We start from the raw sequence: 19,574 nt of genomic DNA, 5'->3' as shown, positions 1-19,574 counted from the left end.
TAACTGACACCTGAGCCTTGCGCCCTCCTTTTTTCCCCCACAGGCCAATGATCGCAAGAATAAGCTGACCGACTCCTACGACCTGCAGCGTTTCCTGAGCGACTACCGCGACCTGATGTCCTGGATCAGCAGCATGAAGACGCTGGTGTGCAGCGATGAGTTGGCCAAGGACGTCACCAGCGCCGAGGCTCTGCTGGAACGCCACCAGGTAATATTGATGGTGCTAAGCAAAAGCAGGCTGAGAATTGGTGACAAGCAGTGTGAATCGTATGGCATTTTGGCAGGTTCCCTGCTTTGGCTAAGCAGATGTTTCCATTGCTGAGCAGGTTTATGTACTGAGAAGCACATTTAGTCAAAAAAAGTGGTTAACCTGTCCATTACTGTCGTAATATATGCGAAGCACTATGGGGCACCCTGAGATAATGCTTCTTCGATAATGAGTATCAGGCTATATATTTGATCAATTATTTTGAGTATGAAAAGCTGAAGATAATTTAACAATCTGTTTTGGGGGTGTGTTTCGTAGGAACTGCACTCTGAGATTGAGGCCCGCGCTGGCTCCTTCCAGAACTTCGAAGCCTTTGGCAAGCAGCTCCTGCAGAACCAGCACTACGCCAGCCCTGAGATCCAGGAGAAACTGGACACCCTCCAACAAGAGAGGGAGACTCTGGACAAGTAAGTTCATAAAATTCAAGCAAAAGGGTCAAAGAAACCAAATTTCATTTGACAGGTATCGTGTCTTCTCGGGCCAGTACCAGTGTCATTCCTTGTCAAATCAGCATGCTTCTAGAGCTGTAAATTGGCAGATCAGTCATGTGCAAATTACTAAAGAAGTAACCAGTTACGTGACAGTTCAGCACTGAAGTATTTGATGTTTAATGGAACGAGCTAGACCTTCACAGGTCCATTCACATGTCAACTCGGGTCCATTTACTTGTGGTAAAGAATGATCAATTACAACAGACATTTCATGACTTGATACAACTCTTGATATTATATTTCTGCATTTGTCGCCATGCACCAGACTTTTTCTCTGCATCATTTGAATCCTGTACAATTCTGTACTCTCCTTCTAATAACTGTCAATACGTTGTTCACTTTTTTCTGCAACAGAGAATGGACCAACCGCAGGGTCAAGCTTGATCAGTGCCTGGAGTTGCAGGTATGCAAGTTTTTGGTTAACACACTTGGTCACATTTGTGAACTTCAGTCTGCAGAATTTGTGGATTTCAGCCTAACTTTACTGAGTGAATATACATTGTACGAAGATGAAAACCAATTTTGGGAAGTGTGCACGTATCTTATTGATAGTTGATTATTACCTGAATGAACAAGTTTCTGTTCTGTTTCCAAGATTCGTTGGCGACGTTTCTTGCTGAGCTGTCAATCCCGTTTCTAACTCTTGCAGCTCTTCTTGCGAGACTGCGAACAGGCCGAGGCCTGGATGGCCTCCCGCGAGGCCTTCCTGGCCAGTGAGGACATCACAGGCTCCCTGGACGGCGTGGAGGCACTCATCAAGAAGCATGAGGACTTTGATAAGGCCATCAGCGCCCAGGAGCAGAAGATCAACACGCTGCAGTCCTTCGCCGACCAGCTGATCAACGCCGACCACTACGACTCACCCTTCATCGCCGAGAAGAGGGACCAAGTCATTGAAAGGTAGAGTGCCAGGAAGATATTTTTCAGCCATGATAGCTGGTTGTTTCTGTGTTACTCAATGTGATGAGCAATGAAAGCCTTAATGGGTGACAGCAACACGATCATCATTCATCATTACATAATCGTGGTCATAATTACAATAATGGTGCATTTTGCCAGTTTATACACTGATGCCTTACACAGCCACAGGTGCTGAACCATGAGCTAGCCCATGGCAGATTTATCACAAATCAAATCAAACATCAAGTCCTGCAACAAGAGGAAACAGTACTAAAGGAATGCATTTGTCAAGTATGAACAGCTTGTACCTACTTCATACTGAATGGTTGGTAGTGGACTGAAAAGCCATGGGATGACTACATTACTGCAAAGCTGAGTTTCCCCTCATTAATGATGCTCGTCTCTACATTCATTTCCCATTTGTCCCACCTTTGTGATCAGGTGGAACTCACTGAAGGCTGCCCTGATCGAGAAACGCTCCAAGCTTGGCGAGTCCCACACCCTGCAGCAGTTCAGCCGGGATGCCGACGAGGTGGAGGCCTGGATTACCGAGAAGTACCAGGTGGCCACGGACAAGTCCTACATGGACTCCACCAACATCCAGAGCAAGCACCAGAAGCACCAGGCCTTCGAGGCTGAGGTTGCGGCCAACGCCGAACGCATCCAAGCTGTCACGGCTGTCGGACAGAGTGAGTTGGCTTGTATTCCAGTATTTCATATGTCGCAGGCTACCACTGAATAGCCAGCAACAAAACAGTGGTTTAATCAATTTCAGTGAGTTAGTTGTCCATGCCATTTAGATTTAGTTGTGTAGAATCACTTTCATTTCCTACTGATTACTATTGTGTAAGGTTTGTTCAGAGGCCTGTGATTCCAAACTAGTTTTGTTGACATTGGTTCAAATGGAGCATTCATCACCAGCCACTTTTGTAGACTTGTTTGCAGAAGTAAAGTATAACATAACACAGGAGTGTTACGTCCCTCAAATTAAATCCTAAATTAATTGTGTACCTGGAAGGAGAACCATCTGCAGTAGTAAATGTTGCATGAAACGTTGACAGTCTTTGCTTCCGTCCATCTGCCCAGGGCTGATCGACAACCACCAGTGCGTGGGCAGCGAGGAGGCGGTCCAGAATCGCATCGTCAACATCGGCAACCAGTGGGAGCTGCTGGTCACCAAGTCGACCGAGAAGAGCGAGAAGCTGAAGGAGGCCAACAAGCAGCAGACCTTCCACATCAGCATCAAGGACATTGACTTCTGGCTCAGTGAGGTGAGGCCCTGCATGCTTTCTCCAAGACTCTGCACTCCTCGGCGGCCTTTTTTCCTTTGAATCTTGAATTGTTCAATATGATCTGCTTTGGTAGAATTGCAGTTGCAAAAAACGTTATTTGCAAAGGAGTTCCGTCTATTGGTCTGCAAAACTGCACTTGTAAAGTGGTGTTACTTGAAGTGATCTATGGAGTGGACATTTTGCAGGACTGATAAGTAATCAAGTGAAAGAAAATGCATTGTATACCTTGTTTGTGTGCAACAGCTAAGCTTAAGAAAACCTCCACTTGAAATTAAGGAAAACTCAGTGCGTAACAGAAAATGCCCCGTCAACAGTTAAACTCTGCACTCTTACCGCTGGGATTTACATTGTGTGTGGGTTTTGTCCTGAGTGCTTTTGTGCTTGCTAGGATTGACTCTTTTCTTACAATTTGCCACTTGCTCTTGTCAGATTGAGGCCTCTCTGTCGTCGGATGACATAGGTCGTGACCTGACCTCGGTGCAATATCTTCTGAAGAAGCACCAGCTGCTGGAGGATGACATTGCTGCCCATGAGGTAAGAAAAATGACATGGACTGACAAGCATCGCAGACAAGGAAGCTAACGTTTCCTCACAGATTAAAAGTGCATTTTTATAAGATGGAGGAATGCCGTGGTAACGATTTAAATTCATGTCTTTGTTTCAATCTTGGACCTTTTTTGTTTTCCAACCTATATTTGTAGACATTACTGAGGTGTCACTCTTGAAGTATGCTTCTTTTGGCTTCTTACCAATGCAGGATCGTATCAAGGACCTGAATGCTCAAGCGGATGCCTTCATCGAAGCCGGTCACTTTGACCCCCAGGAGATCAAAGAAAAGAAGGAGAACATCAACGTTCGCTATGAAAAGTAAGAACATTGTCACAGTGATGAGGAAAGCCAGCTGAATCGATGACTGTGAAGTTTCTGACAGCAAGTGTGAAATGGTCGCATAAGAAAGGCAAATCATGTCACAAACGTACATGGTTTAGCTCTCTGTAATCCAAAGATTCTTGACACGGTTAGCATGTTTGACGGATAAGCAAGAAGTTTAGGGTGCAAGCTGACTTCAGTAACTACATATACGGATTCTTTTCTGACCAGGTCAGCCCAGATTTGCTGTGCTTGCTCTGTTAGCACAGAATTGCTATTCCAGTCAGCAGAGCCATGAAATAAGGGTCTGTTGACACCAGTTGATAAATTGGGTGAATTATTTAGCACGGAAATTTGCTGAGCGTAGGAAAAAATGTTTTAAGCAAAATCATACTGGTCTGTTTTGCAGAGCCCACTGCAAAAGTGTAGTTTGTTCACTTAAAGTTATCTAACAATTTGACTTCCTCTCAATTCTCAGAGTCAAAGAGCTGAGCATCTTGCGTCGTGAGAAACTGAACGAGTCACACCGTGTGCATCAGTTCTTCCGAGATATTGATGACGAGGAGGCCTGGATCAAGTAAGAAATTCTTTAGGTTATGGGGCAGTTTAAGTTGCTTTTTGCTATGTTCTTGGTTTTCCTGTCTTATTTCAGACCACAGATCTCCATAAGAATAAAAACCCAACTGACAAGGTTGGGCCAAATGCTGTATTCAGATAGATTTGACGCAGTGGTATTACTGCTGGGTTGACAGGCTTTGGAGCCACAGTGTTTGGTTATACTCTTGAACTCTCAGTTCTGGCCAACTTGGATTTGCTCGTTTTTGTTTAGTTTGTTTACTGTTATGTTTTCTATTTGTATTTTGGAATTGTATGTTGTTGGTATTCTGTTGATGGCCGAATAAATAATAATAATAATGATAATTTTGTAAGATTTCCTTGTGTCAGAATGAAACATCCAGCAATCTTGTGGTTTCATTTATAGGGAGAAGAAACTCCTGACCAGCTCTGATGACTACGGCCGCGAGCTGACCGGCGTGCAGAACCTGCGCAAGAAGCACAAGCGTCTGGAGGCTGAGATCAGTGGCCACGAGCCCGCCATTCAGGTATGCAAGCCACATCCCTTTGTTACTTGTTGAGAAAGTTTGGGTGTATTGCCCTCGAGCACTGTGAAATAGGTGTGGCGTTATTTGGAGATATTTCTGAACGGAATTCCTTTTGACATATTACTTCAATACAAGGCCTACTTTTACAAGTAGTGAGTGTTTGAATCTCATATCAGATAATGTATTTGGCTATTTGCACCAACAGTGGGGGATATTTCTAATGGAGCACATATGATTTGTATGATTATGGATGGTTTATACTGCTTAGAATATGCTCTGGACAGCTGCAACATTTTAATTTTGCCGGTTATATACCATATTACACATTTTCGTCGATTGCTTGGTGGCTTTTCAACTGATCCTTTACATTTAAGTAAACCTAGACTTTCAATTGGAAAATGTAATCATCACAAATCTTGAAACCTGTTTTTCTTAAGGTGTCACGTTGTCTCCAGTTTTGTCGTGGCCATTTATATTGGAATTTGTGTTTAGTTCAGTGATACATGTTTTTTGGGGGTTTTTTTGTTTTGTTTTTTCCGTTCATTAACACTTGATTTTTTTCTTAAGGCTGTTCATGATGCAGGTGCTGTTTTGATGGAGAAACTACAGGTATAGTCTTCATACTTAGCCAGCCAACCTCACACAATCACACCAGCTTACAGTAGTCTTTCCGTGTACACGTAGTGCTCTGTTTATAGACACGTCATTCCATAATACGCCAACATACATCTCCACAGTGTGTTTTCCCCGTGCCAACTGTCCAAATAAAAGTGAAGCAGGCAATTTCCACTCGCATTTGCTGTACCAGTGGGTCATTTTGCTTGAACAGATCGATCCCAAGTCCTTGGAGAAGCAGGTGCTTCGATAAGAAATGCTTGGCTGCCCAGTGAGGCTTTATCTAGTATGATGCAAATGTTCATTCTCCTTGAACTGAAGTTGTAATCATCCATTGAATACCTGGTGTTAATTACCCGTCTGGAATGCTTTTGGCCCTGATTTGTGTTTGTCATGAAAGAGATTGTGAATTTCCTTGTACCCAAAAAGCACTTTGGATTGGGATCGCTCTGTTGGAAGCTGGTGGTTATGTATTTAACCAACCGGGGTTTGTAGTGTATTGTTAACACTTGCGACACCTCTCTATTCCCAGCAAAACAGTTCTTTTCCAGCTGCTCTAACCCCTGCGGTGCCCACTGAAGCAATGAAAGGCAAAGTGGAAAAAGGCACAGCAAGTAACACTGGGATTGGAATTGTTTTCTCAAATTTGGAAACCAATTGAGCAGTTCCATACTTCAGTCTTCAAAACAAAGACAATTTTAAATCAGGCATACTAGCTATTACTGTTGACCACTTACTCCATGTACCGTAGAGTTCCATAGAGTTTCATGGACATGAAGAGCTTGCTGTGTCTTTAAGGCTTGGGTGAATTTCCTCAGACCAAGACGTATCTTTTTTATACTCCCTTCCTTGACCAGTGTCTATTTGTAACCTAATATCTATCCCCACTTTGCTGTGACCAGCCTACAATACTTAGTACCAAAGCTAACAAAAACTGGAAGTTTTTGCGAAAGCTTTCTTCCTAAACTATGGGCACTGTAAGGTTGTACACAAGCAAAGAAATTTCCATGCACATCATTGATGGTCATACTGTTGGCTTTTCTGTGTTTGCTGGTCAAATTGTGGTTATTGGATGAGTTTGGAAATACTTGTAAAGTTCTCCAAAGATGAACTCGCAACACCAGCCCTAGAAACCCTGAACTAGAAAGTAGGTGTTTGGTATGCTGCCCTTGAATATCACATCTCTGTGAATTTCCTCATGAGGGAAACAGTGATGAGTCAAAGCAACACATGCTCATGGTTTACATCCTGTCACCGTGGGCAGTGTATGTTTACTGTGCAGGTGTGGCATACATAGTGTGGACCCGCACAAAAGAAGTCCACATAACGTAGGGTGCGATGGCGTTGTGTGGACTCACATGTCCACACAACGTTTTCCCCTCTCCGAAAAAAAATTTCAGAGGCATTCTGGGGTCAAGGTTATCAGTGGCGAAATAAAGAGGAACAGTCCAGGGAATCATCATCAAAAATCCAGCTCAAAGGACCTAGTTGGAGAAAAAGGAGCATTTTCCTCAAGTTTCCTTAACCACAGGAGAACAAAGGAATGTCCACACTTTGTCTGTAAAACATGTGTGTACTTGTGTGTGCAACCTTCAGTGCTCAGTGGCAGGGCAATCAACTCTAGATCCCTGTTACCCAGGAGGAGCGCCCTCTGCTTTTCTCCACTCTGGGACTTGGGAAAGGGGCGGAGTCTCAAAGCTGATCCATGGTAGCATGAGAACTGGTGCGAATTCATGTAATTGAATTGTCGTGAGGGGTCCCACCCAGAAATGCACCATTTCGTGCCTTTGGGGCCACGTAACATATGAGCATCAAAGTAGTAACTATGATTCGCATTCTTGGAGGTTAAAGCTCTGTGCAATGAATTGAGAGGCCACAATGCATGGTACTCCAAGGTTTCATAACCTGTTGGAACTGTTCTTGAAGTCTACTTTTGAAGAAGAAAATGTGCTTTGAGCACGAGTTAGTGTGGATCTCTCATACATGCAGTGTTAGCGTTACGCAGGCTGTTTCTTGTTACCATGGATTTGCTAGTAGAGTGATTTATTCAACTTCCTGAAGTAAATACATACTTCTTGTTTTTCTTTCCTGTTTGTCTATTTTTCAGTGATAACCAAGAGTCCACAATAACACAAAATTTGAAGTCATTAGTTGTTAGTGAAGAATCCTCAGTGACATCGCAATCACACCTGTCAATTTCATGACCGGCATTACACATGGTTCAGTTTGACATCACTGACATAATCTCAGCTCCGCCAGTAGTTTGCAGAAATCATGCACATTATCCATTTGCCACCCAAAGGTGTTGCTTGTTGGCACTGACAGGCTGTCAGTTGTTTCCTTCAAAAAAGATGATTTGCAGACCCTGTGAACCAACTTTTGCCGTAGTCTTACAAATGCCAGTAAACTCTGATAACTGTCCTGAAGCAATGATTTCCTTTTAAGATTCAAGTTACAGTTTAGTTTCATCATTAGATTCATCATCAGTTAACCATAAATCATTTTGTTTACATCGTAGTTCAGATATGGTTTTCTTTACCATTTGGATCCCATATGAGAATTATTAGTTACTTCAAATGTCCACTAAAGTCTAAATGTCGACATACTGCTTTCTAGTACTAGTAAATAATCATTTAACAAGGAAACAATTTTGAACTGAAACTTACTAAGCTTGTTCACATCTGGTATAAAAATTCGTATCAGGTCTTCACAGTGCACACAACCACTTCATGAGCATACTTTGTTTATGAAGTAGAGAAATTCAACATTCATAAATTCAACAATCAAAATTAAGAAATTCGACATGACATATCTTTGACTGAGCATACTTGATTATTACTCTGTATTGATTCCTAGCTGTGAATAAAAAAATAATGCCAGACAGGTACAGGTGGTTCGGGGGAAATTTGGCTCTGCTGCGTTCAAAACTGAATACACGGAAAACGTCATTTTTTTTTGCTATTTTGGGTCTTTCTGCCACTATTAACACTTCCCAGTATAAACAGGCTACAGTGAACTAACAGTTCAGACTAACAGTTCTGCACTAATTGGCATCCTTGATAAGAATGCGTGTAGTAATCCGAGTACTTGAATCCCCTCCCTCCCTACCCCAGGCTGTCCAAGACTCGGGTGCCACTCTGATGCAGGAGGTAGAGCTGAACAGGGACAACGTGCAACAGCGCTTGGACCAACTGGCCTACAACTGGGATGAGCTCAAGAACTTGGCACAGGACAGGTAAGACTGTCTGATCTCTCAGTCACAAAGGGGCTTCCACTGAAAGATGGTGCATTCCGTAACATGGAGCACCCTTCGTTTTTTTCTCCTCAAGTAACTTGCTCAGGCTATTGTAGGGCACCAAATTGTAGAGGTCGTGAAATTCTAGAAAGGTCAACCCTGTTAAAAATCTTAGAAAGCCTAGAGGGAATAATCTAAATAAACTGTGAGATTTTCACTAAATATTTCAGAATCCAGAGTCACGAGAGGTCATAAGGAAACTTTGATGCTTCGCTGTATGTTCACATAAGTCTGTTTCCTTCTGAAAGTTATGTCAATAAAATTTTTCCTTGCAGAAGTCATCGGCTGCAGGAAGTTTAAGGAACAGTAGGGGTAGTCCTCCAAGAAAGTGTCTGTTTCTGAGTTATGTGTGTAGATCTGTTTGGGGGTAAATGCAAATCATGCTGTGGGATTATGGAAGATCATGACTTAGTTTTATCTGAATTCATGTATTTTGTTTCCACCGACAGAGGTAAGAAGCTTGAGGAGTCGCTGGCTTACCAGGAGTTCTTGGCCAGCGTGGAAGAGGAGGAAGCCTGGGTGAACGAGAAGCAGAATCTGCTGTCCAGCGAGGACTATGGAGACACACTGGCCGCTGTGCAGGTATGCTGGACTGCTGTCAAGAGTATAGTGCCAATGCGTTATTTGCATATGGTAGACTGGTATTGGTGACTGAATGCCAGAGATTCAAGAATGAAGCTCTTTGTGTGTTAGAATCGTCCAGAGTCAGATTTGGCCGAGAGGTCCGCTCATGAGTGACCACCAACAAATCTAAGGAATGATTAATTATTGTTCATGCTTGTCAACAGGGCCTGCAAAAGAAGCACAAGGCATTTGACATGGACTACAAGGTGCACCAGGAACGCGTGGATGACATCAAACGGCAGGGGGAGACTCTGATTGAAGCTGTAAGCATAACCGCATTTAGCATTTTTGATTAGAATCCAAAGCTGAAATTGATTGTGTTCCCCTAACAGAAGAGCTTTTTTGCATATCTCACATTCCTAGCCTTCCAAATACTCAAATTATTTCTAAAATTCATAAAATCATTTTAGCCAATAGAAGGTCTCCAATTGCAGCACTCATGATATGGCTTAAATTGCCACTGTCTTTGATCAGGAGAACCACAATTCGGAGGCTATCGGCCAGCGCATTGAATCCCTGGAGAAGAAGTTTCAGGAGCTGGGCCAGGCGTCCCAGCGCCGCAAGGCCAAGCTGGACGAGAACTCGGCCTTCCTGCAGTTCATCTGGAAGGCGGACGTGGTGGAGTCCTGGATTGGTGACAAGGAGAGCATGGCTCGCTCCGACGACTACGGACGGGACCTGTCGTCCGTCCAGACACTGCTCACCAAGCAGGTAGGTCATCGTGTAGCATCGCTTCCGGAAAAGTCATTCAAAAGGCCACAAGAAGATAAAGAACTTTGCTGAATTAGATTGGAACTGTGTCCCCATGAATGCCGAAGCAGCAGCAACTCAGGCTACAAGGAACACCTGTTCTTCTGGTATACTTGGATTTTTCAAGCATAATCACACTCAACAGTAAAACATTCAACCATTTTTTTAAACATACTCACTTCTTTTCAATGGAGCTTTAAATGTGACACACTTACCAGAGCAGTCTTGAGGTATCAGTTTTAGTAATTGAAGAAGGTAATCTTTTCCATCAAATTCAGCCCTTGTATCCTCCCTGTGGACATGGAAACATTTACGTGCTTTATTCAGCATATGCCACATAGCCCGAGAGCTTGCTCATGCTAAAAATTGGCCTTGATGGCAGAGTATGCATGTACTGTACATGCATGTCAGAAGTGGATGGCAACTGAGTAGTTTACTTGATTGACGCATCTAGAACGAACTTACAGTTCTATGCAAATTCTGGTAACTACACAAATATGAATCTTCACCAACTGCAGATAAGAAAGTTTCTGCTGACGTGGTGTATATATATATATTTTTTCTTGTTGTCACTGTAGGAGACCTTTGATGCCGGCCTGCAAGCCTTTGAGAAAGAAGGCATCTCTACTATCACCACTCTGAAGGACCAACTGGTGGAGGCCAATCACGTCCAGACCCCAGCCATACAGCAACGTCATGCCAACCTCATGGCTAGGTACGACAGCAGAAATTCACTCAGGAGCAAGGACCTAGGATATAACACTAGCCATCCTTTTGCAGTAACCGTTCCTTTCATCATGTTTTCTGTCAGTACCTGTTTTTTTCCAGGATACATATCTGCCAATTCCCCCAAAACTGATTTGGTCATCATCGCGCCCTTGAGATGTTCATTTCACATTTATTGTCACCCCCCCTGCTTTTTTTTTAACGGTTAGGTGGGAGAAGTTGCTGTCGGACTCGCAGAATCGTCGCCAGCGCCTGCTGCGTGCCCAGGAGCAGTACCGTGAGGTGGAGGACCTGTTCCTTCTCTTTGCCAAGAAGGCCTCGGCGTTCAACAGCTGGTTTGAGAATGCTGAAGAGGACCTGACTGACCCGGTGCGCTGTAACTCCGTGGAAGAGATCAAGGTAGGCTATGTGGATGGGACAGTGACAATAGACAGTGTTATTTGTGATGCAAACAAACTTGGCACATTCTCATTATTAAAGATCTCAGTTTTCGTCCAACCTTGACTTTGCCCACTCTCTATTCTAATTGGTGCTCCTGATTGACCTACCTGTAAAACATTTTTGACACTGTCTTGGATACAAAGGGAACATAGGGGTCAACTGTGTCGTATCTGAGCTCAACCACAACAAGAACCAATTTTTTAAAAGAATATTTCAAGTGATGCAGGGTCTCACTAATGCGTTATTTATATCAGGTCATTAATTGGGCTGTTTTGGGGACTTGAGATAACAATCTGGAGAACTACAGAAGGGATCCACCAGATCTTAAGTTTGACATGTTTGACATGTTTGACTACTTGGCTATATGGTAGTTGGTAGTTGATTCACTGTTTTCAAAATGTCTAAGAATTGGCGGATACATCTTTATGCGCATGCATGCTTCCTTTTTAATTTTGACTACTAAGCACTTACGTGTTGATCTCATCTGTCGTGAAGAATAATTGATTAAAAACTTTGACTTTCGCATTCGATCAGGCTTTGAAGGAGGCCCATGACGCCTTCACCGCCTCCCTGAGCAGCGCCCAGAATGACCTGAAGCAGCTGGCTGCCCTGGACAAGCAAATCAAGAGCTACAATGTCACATCCAACCCGTAAGCTTGTCCGTTCGGTTCTTCTCAAGGATGTGAATTATCAAGCCAAGAAAGTATGATAATTGGAGAATTTTTATCATGTAGTAAGCATTGTCTACCTTGTGAGCCAAGAAAAGCACAAGGCCGGAAGTATGATGGGACATCCAAACTACATAAACTCTTAAGAATTTTTGAATCTTCTCAATCTCAGAATACTTTCCTACACATCTTGGAGGGTAGGGTAAAAGAATGTCCGTCGCTTAAAGCTTTGTTAGCAAAGTATCAAGAGTTGATTGAAGTGTTTGGTACACTCGTTCAAATTTATGCTTTCTAAAAAGTTAGCTCAAAAAAATATAGCCTATTCACAGCGGTTGATACCGTGGATTTTGATGTGGTATTTTTAAGTGCATTTTTTGCCAGCTGTTTGGGTTTGTGAGGCTTGTATGTGGTCATGTTTGTTTTTGTTTTGGCTTCAGATACCTCTGGGAAAGCTTTCCAGCTTGCAGCTTTTTCATTTCCCGTAGACTCATGTATTATATCTGGACAGCCACACAATTCAGACACGGCCCGTCTCCCTGTCTTTGTTTCCATAACCTCGCAGGTACACCTGGTTCACCATGGAGGCGCTGGAGGAGACCTGGCGCAACCTGCAGCGCATTATCCGAGAGCGGGAGGTAGAGCTGAACAAGGAGATGGAGAGGCAAGAGGAGAATGACCGCTTCCGCAAGCAGTTTGCCCAGCTGGCCAACTCCTTCCATGCCTGGCTGACTGAGTCCAGGTACGTTCGTAGAGACCATCCCATCAGGGGATATATACCTGTTTTATAACCCTTTCTGCGATTTCTTGAGGCTGTCCCTTCCATGGATTTTATTGGATCCTGTTGATAATTTAGGAAAATTATATGTAAATTGTATGCGAAATTGTGTTTGGAATAGCAGGACTAGATTTCCTGACACATACTACTGCTAAATTAGTCTGCACACTCCCAGCTTCTGTAGTGTCCACATAATTTTGAGCATCCTACCACATTTTTAAAAATCTGAAATTCCTCCAGACAAGTAGGCCAATACAAGTTGGACCAGCAAACATAATGAACTGTTAATCTTTGCTGTGTTTTTCCAAGGCAGACAGCAAACTTCTTGACTGCTGTATGAAAGTGTTTCCTATTGTTCCAATAATGCTTCTTTATCAAAAGAAATGTTTCGAAAGTTCAAACGTTCAAATAACGCTCCATTAATTCATACAGCATTTGATTATCATATTATTTAAGTACCATATTTTTCATCCATACACTTCAAATTCATCGCTTTATTTAATTTTCTTTTATACCTTTGGAAGGGAATGATACATTTAATACTGTCTTAGCATTTGAGTGGCTCTTGATATGCCAGAAAGTGACTTGAAAAAGAAATCTCAGTCTGAAACTAGTTGGATTCATAACTGCAAGAAAATGAGAAAGGCTGCACAATTCATCCATAACATAGCAATGTTAATATGATAGAAAGAAAGCCTCTGACTTGATGACATGCCCACCGAACATAATCTTGATCAATAATCTGATATTTCTTTTTCTCTCTTTGTTTGACTGTGTTTCTGTTTCTCTCTGTTACCCATTCTCTGTTGGCATCTGTGGTACCCATGGTGACTGTCTCTTCCCTGGTAACCTGCCTGTGACTGATGTTACATGTGAATGATGTGAATGATGGAGCGGAAACCCACAGTTGTCCAATATACAGTGCAAACAATTGTTTCCGAACCAAAATTAGCATCAAGGCAACTTTGCTGATACCAGTAATGATCACTATTTACACTTGATGTGGAAGCAAATATGAACAAAATTTGATGACTGTATATGGAGTTGTAATGTTTAATTCTCACTCTTCAGTTTTGCAAAAATGTAGCATCTGTCACAGCAGGAATTTTTCATTCATTTCTCATTGAACAATGAAATTGTCTCTATTTTTTGGGTTGGCCCGGTTACCTGCTACCTGTGGCTGCAATAACGCCAGGACCATCATCAATCGGTTACTACTTCTTTCTCTCTTTCTTTGGTTTGAGTTGCCTGGCCTGAAACTACTTTGATTTCCCCCGTTTCTTAGTTTCTGATTTCATTTTAGTTGTAGATAAAGTGCATGGTGCATGGTATCTGCAGACCAAGGTTAGAATCCTTTCCTCTCCTAAGTGAGCTTTACACAGACTTGGAGACAAAAATATCTCACAGCGTGATTCATTTATGTATGAAAGTTTACTGAACAGCGTGACATCTCAACAGAAGCTTTCAAAAAATAAAAGAACTTGCCATTTACAGAACATAACAGGCACACTGGTTCAGTTCAACCAGTTGCTGGCCTTACGATCAGAACAGACTTACTTCTTGTTCTTGAGGTAGAAGTAGTGCATGATTTGACTAGACATTCTGACCTAAAGACTTGCTAGCTCTCGATGTGCATGCAGTTCTACTTAAAGGGAAGAAGAAACATAAAAACGAGGTGTCAGTAGCCATCTTGCCTGACACTGTTTTGTAGCACCTTCTTGACTTATAGTCTATTTAACAAAAATGGGTAAAGGGAATCATTTGATCATTAACTTCAGTTTTTCCATCTATTTGATTATGAGTACCTTTCATAGCTATTTCTATTTCGTTCCCTTTGGCCTTTTTCTCCTGTTTTCCTTTTTCTGAACTTTCCACTTGAAATCTCTCTTTTATATCAATGTCAAACGTTGAAGACTTTTAAAAGGAGTTTCTAACATTGTCCTGAACCTATCATTCTTCTTCCCCTCATCAGATTTGTCAGCCTTTGTTACGTTCTCATTTACATCAAGCAAATTTGTACTTAATTATGAGGTTGTATTTAGATGTCAAAGTATCTGCAAAGAGCACAGGATTTGTGTTATTTCCTGAATAACAGCCGTTGTGTCTTAATACGTTTTTTACTGACACAGACTTTTCCCCTTTCCAAAGACTAGTAATAAGACAAAGTCTTGAATATAGGAGCATGGAGCTTGCAGTTCTCAACATGCATGTTTATCAGACTCGACAAAACAGAGATTCAAAGAAACTGTGTGTACTAACAGTATTGCCAAGACGATTGACTGTACCTTTTAAATGTATGCAGTAAACTTGGGTCAGTTTTATTGGCAAAAGCGGCATTTGACGTTGGCTTTGAATAAAGCAGTGAAGGCACTTTTCAGCATCTTGATGGAATTAAGTAGTGGGGGCATTGCATGTCAGGTGACAGAAAAAGGGACAAATGAGGTGCTATGCAAAGTGTTTTAGTGCCTCCAAGAGGCACCGGAGTGAATGAAGATACCAACTGCACTGATTGTGTTGATTGATTGATTTATGATTTATCTGTTTTAGGGTTGCCATGGTGGAGGAATCTGGTAATTTGGAGAACCAACTGGAGAATCTCAAAGTAAGTGACTGCTTTATTTGTATACATTCTGTTGTAGATCACTTCCTGCATAGTCTACAGCCTTTGGCACTGTCTCGTTGTGCTTGGCCTCACAGAATGTTTCCTACAACTTAAAGTCTGTTCTGTAATGTAGAATTAAGATATCTCGCATTATTTTTGTGTATTTATAATTGCGCACGTACATTGCAATTTATGAGAATTTGTAATGTATACAGGGATCCTGAAGCAACAGGGTTCCTTTGTACATTGCATGCATTTGTTGCTTATGAACTGCTGCTTACTTTATGGTTAACAGGAAAAGATCGTTGAGGTTCGATCTCAGAAGAGCCAACTGAAGAAGATCGAGGACCTTGGAGCCAAGATGGAGGAGAGGCTGATCTTGGATAACCGGTGAGAAATCTTTCAGTAACGTTATGAGCTCTATGGTGATCTTTTTATTACTGAGAAACAGGTTTTAAAAGAGAAACACTTCGATGTGAATGGCATCTCGGCTCTGCTTTGCAGTATGACAGGTGCATTCTGCAGTACTCCTATTGGTCAGAGGCTGGTCACGTTTGCTTTGGTTTTGTGTGCTTTCAATTCAAATCGGCTACGCACCATGCAGTATCATTCACGTGCAGGCTATGATTTTAATGCCCTTTTTGCATGATAGGCTGAATAAGAAAATTAGTTTCCTAGGCCGACCCAAAAATGCTTTTGAAAAGTTGAAGTTTAAATGAAGGTCTAAGAAGCAAGTCTGTCTACATGGGCACAAAGTTTATTCAGTTCCTGGATCAAGTAAGGAGAGAATCTGAGTTCCATTGAAGTTCATTTCTTGTTTCATCCTGCAGTTACACTGAACATTCCACTGTTGGCCTGGCACAGCAGTGGGACCAACTGGACCAACTAGGTATGCGGATGCAGCACAACCTGGAACAACAGATACAGGCACGGTAAGTACAACCAACCTCACCAGCCGATACTACATGCGGGCAAGAGTTGCCTCCTGGTCAAAGCAATTAATGCTTGTAACTCCTGGCATATGATAAGAAAGAAAACTCATCCAATCTAGCCTGAGTTATTTTGTCACAGCGTGGAAACGGGTGTGTCAACTTGTTTAACTTCACAGTAGAGTATTCATAGCACGCTCATAAATCCACTCTTGCTACGACAACGCTTAATTGTCGCAGTGGCATAAGAGAAGCAATACTGCTTGACTGCAGCTTATTTTGGCATGCTGATGGCCCTCTGTGGTCTGAATCTCTTTCCCCTGCAGCAACACCACCGGAGTCAGTGAGGAGTCGCTGAAGGAGTTCAGCATGATGTTCAAGCACTTTGACAAGGACAAGACGGGCTTCCTGGAGCACAAGGAGTTCAAGTCCTGCCTGCGTTCCCTGGGATACGACCTGCCCATGGTGGAGGAGGGAGCGGAGGATCCGGAATTCCAGGCCATCCTGGACACTGTGGATCCAAACAAGTGAGGGAATAAAAAATAAGAAGCGTGGGTGTTCTGGAAAGGGTAATGTGGAGAAAAACTGAAGATTCAAAATAGATCAGTTAAGGATAAACCGTTTTGGGGAAGATGCTGATTGATTTTTGTTGCTTTCGTCTGCAGAGATGGAGTGGTGTCCCTCCAGGAGTACATGACCTTCATGATCAGCCGGGAGACGGAGAATGTCCACTCGCGAGACGAGATCGAAAACGCCTTCCGTGCGCTCAGCGCCGAGGGCAAACCTTACGTCACCAAACACGAGCTCTATTCCGTAAGTTGGCATTTGAAACTTTGCTTTCTGTTTGCTTGGACATCAATTGACACTGATGAAATGTCTTCATAGTATTTTGAGTTACTGTCAATTTGTCATCTCGTAATATTCACTGTTGTAGTTCTGTAGTATGTTGATTTGAATAGCTGCTTGCAGAATATTTTTTCATATAATTGTTTTAATATTTGATGGTACATTGATTAAAAGTGTTGCTTTCTTACTTGTTGATGAAGTATCTAAAGGTACTGGTAATTCTTGGATAGGAAGATGCCCTGTGTTTTAACAGATTTCTGATATTTTGAGACCTAGGAAAACAGTTCCTACAAACAAATTTTATTGAATGTGGTTTGATCATAATTTTTTTATGTAACTGCAGAATTTTTCATCATCTATCTCGAAACTGTGAAAACCAAAACAAATAATTTTGCCTTTTTTCTGATCAACCCACTCACCTAGGCAGCTTTCATTTCTCTCTTATCTTTCCTCAGAACTTACCAACGCAGTTGGCTGAGTACTGCATTTTACGCATGGAGCCGTTTCGCGATTCCAAGGGTCGGGAAATACCCAACGCCTTGGACTATGTCAAGTTCAGTGTGGATATGTTCCAAAACTAACACCTGGCCCTATCTGCTTTCGTCCCATCCCCTCAGTGGGTAGGTTGAAGGAGCAGATTTTCACATCTTAAATTTTTTTTTGTTATCAGTTGTTTAGGTCATAGATTTTAGGTTCACCTTTCCCATTTAGAGAAGTTTTCAGGCAAGCTGTTTGATGGATGCTTTTACATTTAAATCCAGTAATCTGTATCTTGGAAGTAAAAAGACAATTGATTTTCTCAAACAAATCACTTGGACTTAAAGCAAGTGTAGGGATGCTTACCTGAGTGTAATGCGCAATACGAATGAAAATTTTTCTCCTCTCTACATTGTGATCATTGTCAGTGTATTCCTAGTTCATGCACAATGTTGAAAAATTTACATTGTAAAAGTAATGTTTGAAGAGGCTTTTATGTATCAATCATCAAAACTTGACTGGTATTTCTTTGAATGGTGTGGAGTTATTAAAATTGTAACTGTAAGTCATTACTTGTACTCTCTGCAGTAAAAGTAGTAGGCAGTGGTGAGAATCGTCAGAAATAAAAACCTTCAGCAAAGAAATCAGTACTGTCACGCAGGTGTAATGTAACAATGCTTAATACTGCATGATCGTAGCTCGATTGATGTGTAATCTGCTTGATGTTACAAAAATGCATTTACTATTCATGAAACAAAACCCTGTCCTAAAATTATATCATCGGCTGTAGGACATGCCGCTTTTGTGAACTGTAGAGCTTGTCGAGTTAGTCATGCAACAGTTATTTCATGCTCATATTAAAAATACAGCCAACCGTTATTCGTGTGAAAATAAAATACGATCTTTACACCCATGTAATACTGAGGTTGTAGATTTTTTTCTAAAATAAGTAGTTCTGCACGTTGTTAAGAAAGCCCTAATGGGTGTATTGCGAAGGAGTCTTTTGCAAATTGTTCTTCAAAGTAAATCATTGTGTATTTGATAGAAAACAAATCCTGTCAAACTTTCGGTCTTTAAAGTATAATTATTGGTAAAGGGGAGATAACAACCAATGGACGAATGACAGATGGACTTGTATTAAGTAATTCAGTGACAAGTATTCACCTCGATTACATCAGTGTTTTAATAGGAGTGTGTGGTTGAAGGTTCAGGCTACGACATCCAAAGAAAGTATCCAAGTAAAGCAAGCGTACAACTGTGGAGTTTCGATTTAAAAATTGTTTCAAAATAATTCATAATTGGCGTCGTTAGCGATAACGTAATTACATGAGTATTGTAACCAGCAATTCGTGAAGGTATTTTCCGGTGTTGGCTTTGATGTTCTGTAACTTGTTTAGCAAGGAAAGGTGAATAAAGTAGTGAAGCATATAAAACCAGGTCATTTGCTCTTTAGTTTTCCCCATCCGATCGATTGTTGAAGTTTTGATGGTATCCCAAGGGTTGTGAGCGCGCGTGTCCTACCAAACGTTTGTACCTACGTACGCATGCGTGTGACTGATTTTCATGAAGGTTTTGTACTGGACAATTTCCGTTACTGCTTGCGCCGTAATCAATAATTCATCTTCTAATTGCGCCCAGGAATAGCATGAGATAAAACGTCATTTCAAATACATGTAAACTACTGCTACTGTTTACTTCCAGTCATACGCAGACATTCGCTTTCCAACAAGTAATTCACCCATCTTAGGAGTTGACCAACTCATAAATGTAGAATCGACGGACTGTTTACGCTCCTGCTTACTTCTCGCTGATGGTTCTATTTATAGTTGTATCGTAGATGTACCCTACTAACGTGGTGCGGCTCCTAATTTGGGGCACTTTGATTTTTCACCTCTATTGCCT

At 41.9% G+C, this 19,574-nt stretch overlaps 1 protein-coding gene across 15 annotated transcripts in view; it reads left to right on the top strand.

Moving 5' to 3' along the window:
* sptan1 (spectrin alpha, non-erythrocytic 1) overlaps nt 1-19,108 on the top strand; it is a 51,767-nt gene extending 32,659 nt beyond the window's left edge. For 9 of the 15 annotated variants that reach the window (XM_022245323.2, XM_087143060.1, XM_087143068.1 and 6 more), the window contains 26 exons: nt 44-208; nt 527-675; nt 1,114-1,162; nt 1,409-1,659; nt 2,101-2,348; nt 2,746-2,930; nt 3,381-3,485; nt 3,709-3,818; nt 4,300-4,398; nt 4,804-4,924; nt 5,492-5,533; nt 8,653-8,774; nt 9,284-9,416; nt 9,623-9,721; nt 9,933-10,169; nt 10,787-10,923; nt 11,144-11,333; nt 11,910-12,025; nt 12,606-12,782; nt 14,014-14,028; nt 15,366-15,420; nt 15,716-15,810; nt 16,251-16,352; nt 16,676-16,876; nt 17,015-17,162; nt 17,651-19,108. In XM_022245323.2, the coding sequence (XP_022101015.2) occupies nt 44-208; nt 527-675; nt 1,114-1,162; nt 1,409-1,659; nt 2,101-2,348; nt 2,746-2,930; nt 3,381-3,485; nt 3,709-3,818; nt 4,300-4,398; nt 4,804-4,924; nt 5,492-5,533; nt 8,653-8,774; nt 9,284-9,416; nt 9,623-9,721; nt 9,933-10,169; nt 10,787-10,923; nt 11,144-11,333; nt 11,910-12,025; nt 12,606-12,782; nt 14,014-14,028; nt 15,366-15,420; nt 15,716-15,810; nt 16,251-16,352; nt 16,676-16,876; nt 17,015-17,162; nt 17,651-17,776 (3,477 nt within the window). In that variant the 3' untranslated portion in view covers nt 17,777-19,108. The remainder of the gene's footprint in view (nt 1-43; nt 209-526; nt 676-1,113; nt 1,163-1,408; nt 1,660-2,100; nt 2,349-2,745; nt 2,931-3,380; nt 3,486-3,708; nt 3,819-4,299; nt 4,399-4,803; nt 4,925-5,491; nt 5,534-8,652; nt 8,775-9,283; nt 9,417-9,622; nt 9,722-9,932; nt 10,170-10,786; nt 10,924-11,143; nt 11,334-11,909; nt 12,026-12,605; nt 12,783-14,013; nt 14,029-15,365; nt 15,421-15,715; nt 15,811-16,250; nt 16,353-16,675; nt 16,877-17,014; nt 17,163-17,650) is intronic. The other 6 variants (XM_087143063.1, XM_087143066.1, XM_087143061.1 and 3 more) reach the window with 3 other exon arrangements.
* Nucleotides 19,109-19,574: the final 466 nt, after the last annotated feature.

Source organism: Acanthaster planci, linkage group LG11 (genome assembly GCF_054643075.1).
Source record: "Acanthaster planci isolate LZ-2023a linkage group LG11, COTS_SCS, whole genome shotgun sequence".
Classification (NCBI taxonomy): domain Eukaryota; kingdom Metazoa; phylum Echinodermata; class Asteroidea; order Valvatida; family Acanthasteridae; genus Acanthaster; species Acanthaster planci.
This window is presented reverse-complemented; position numbering and strand designations above follow the sequence as displayed.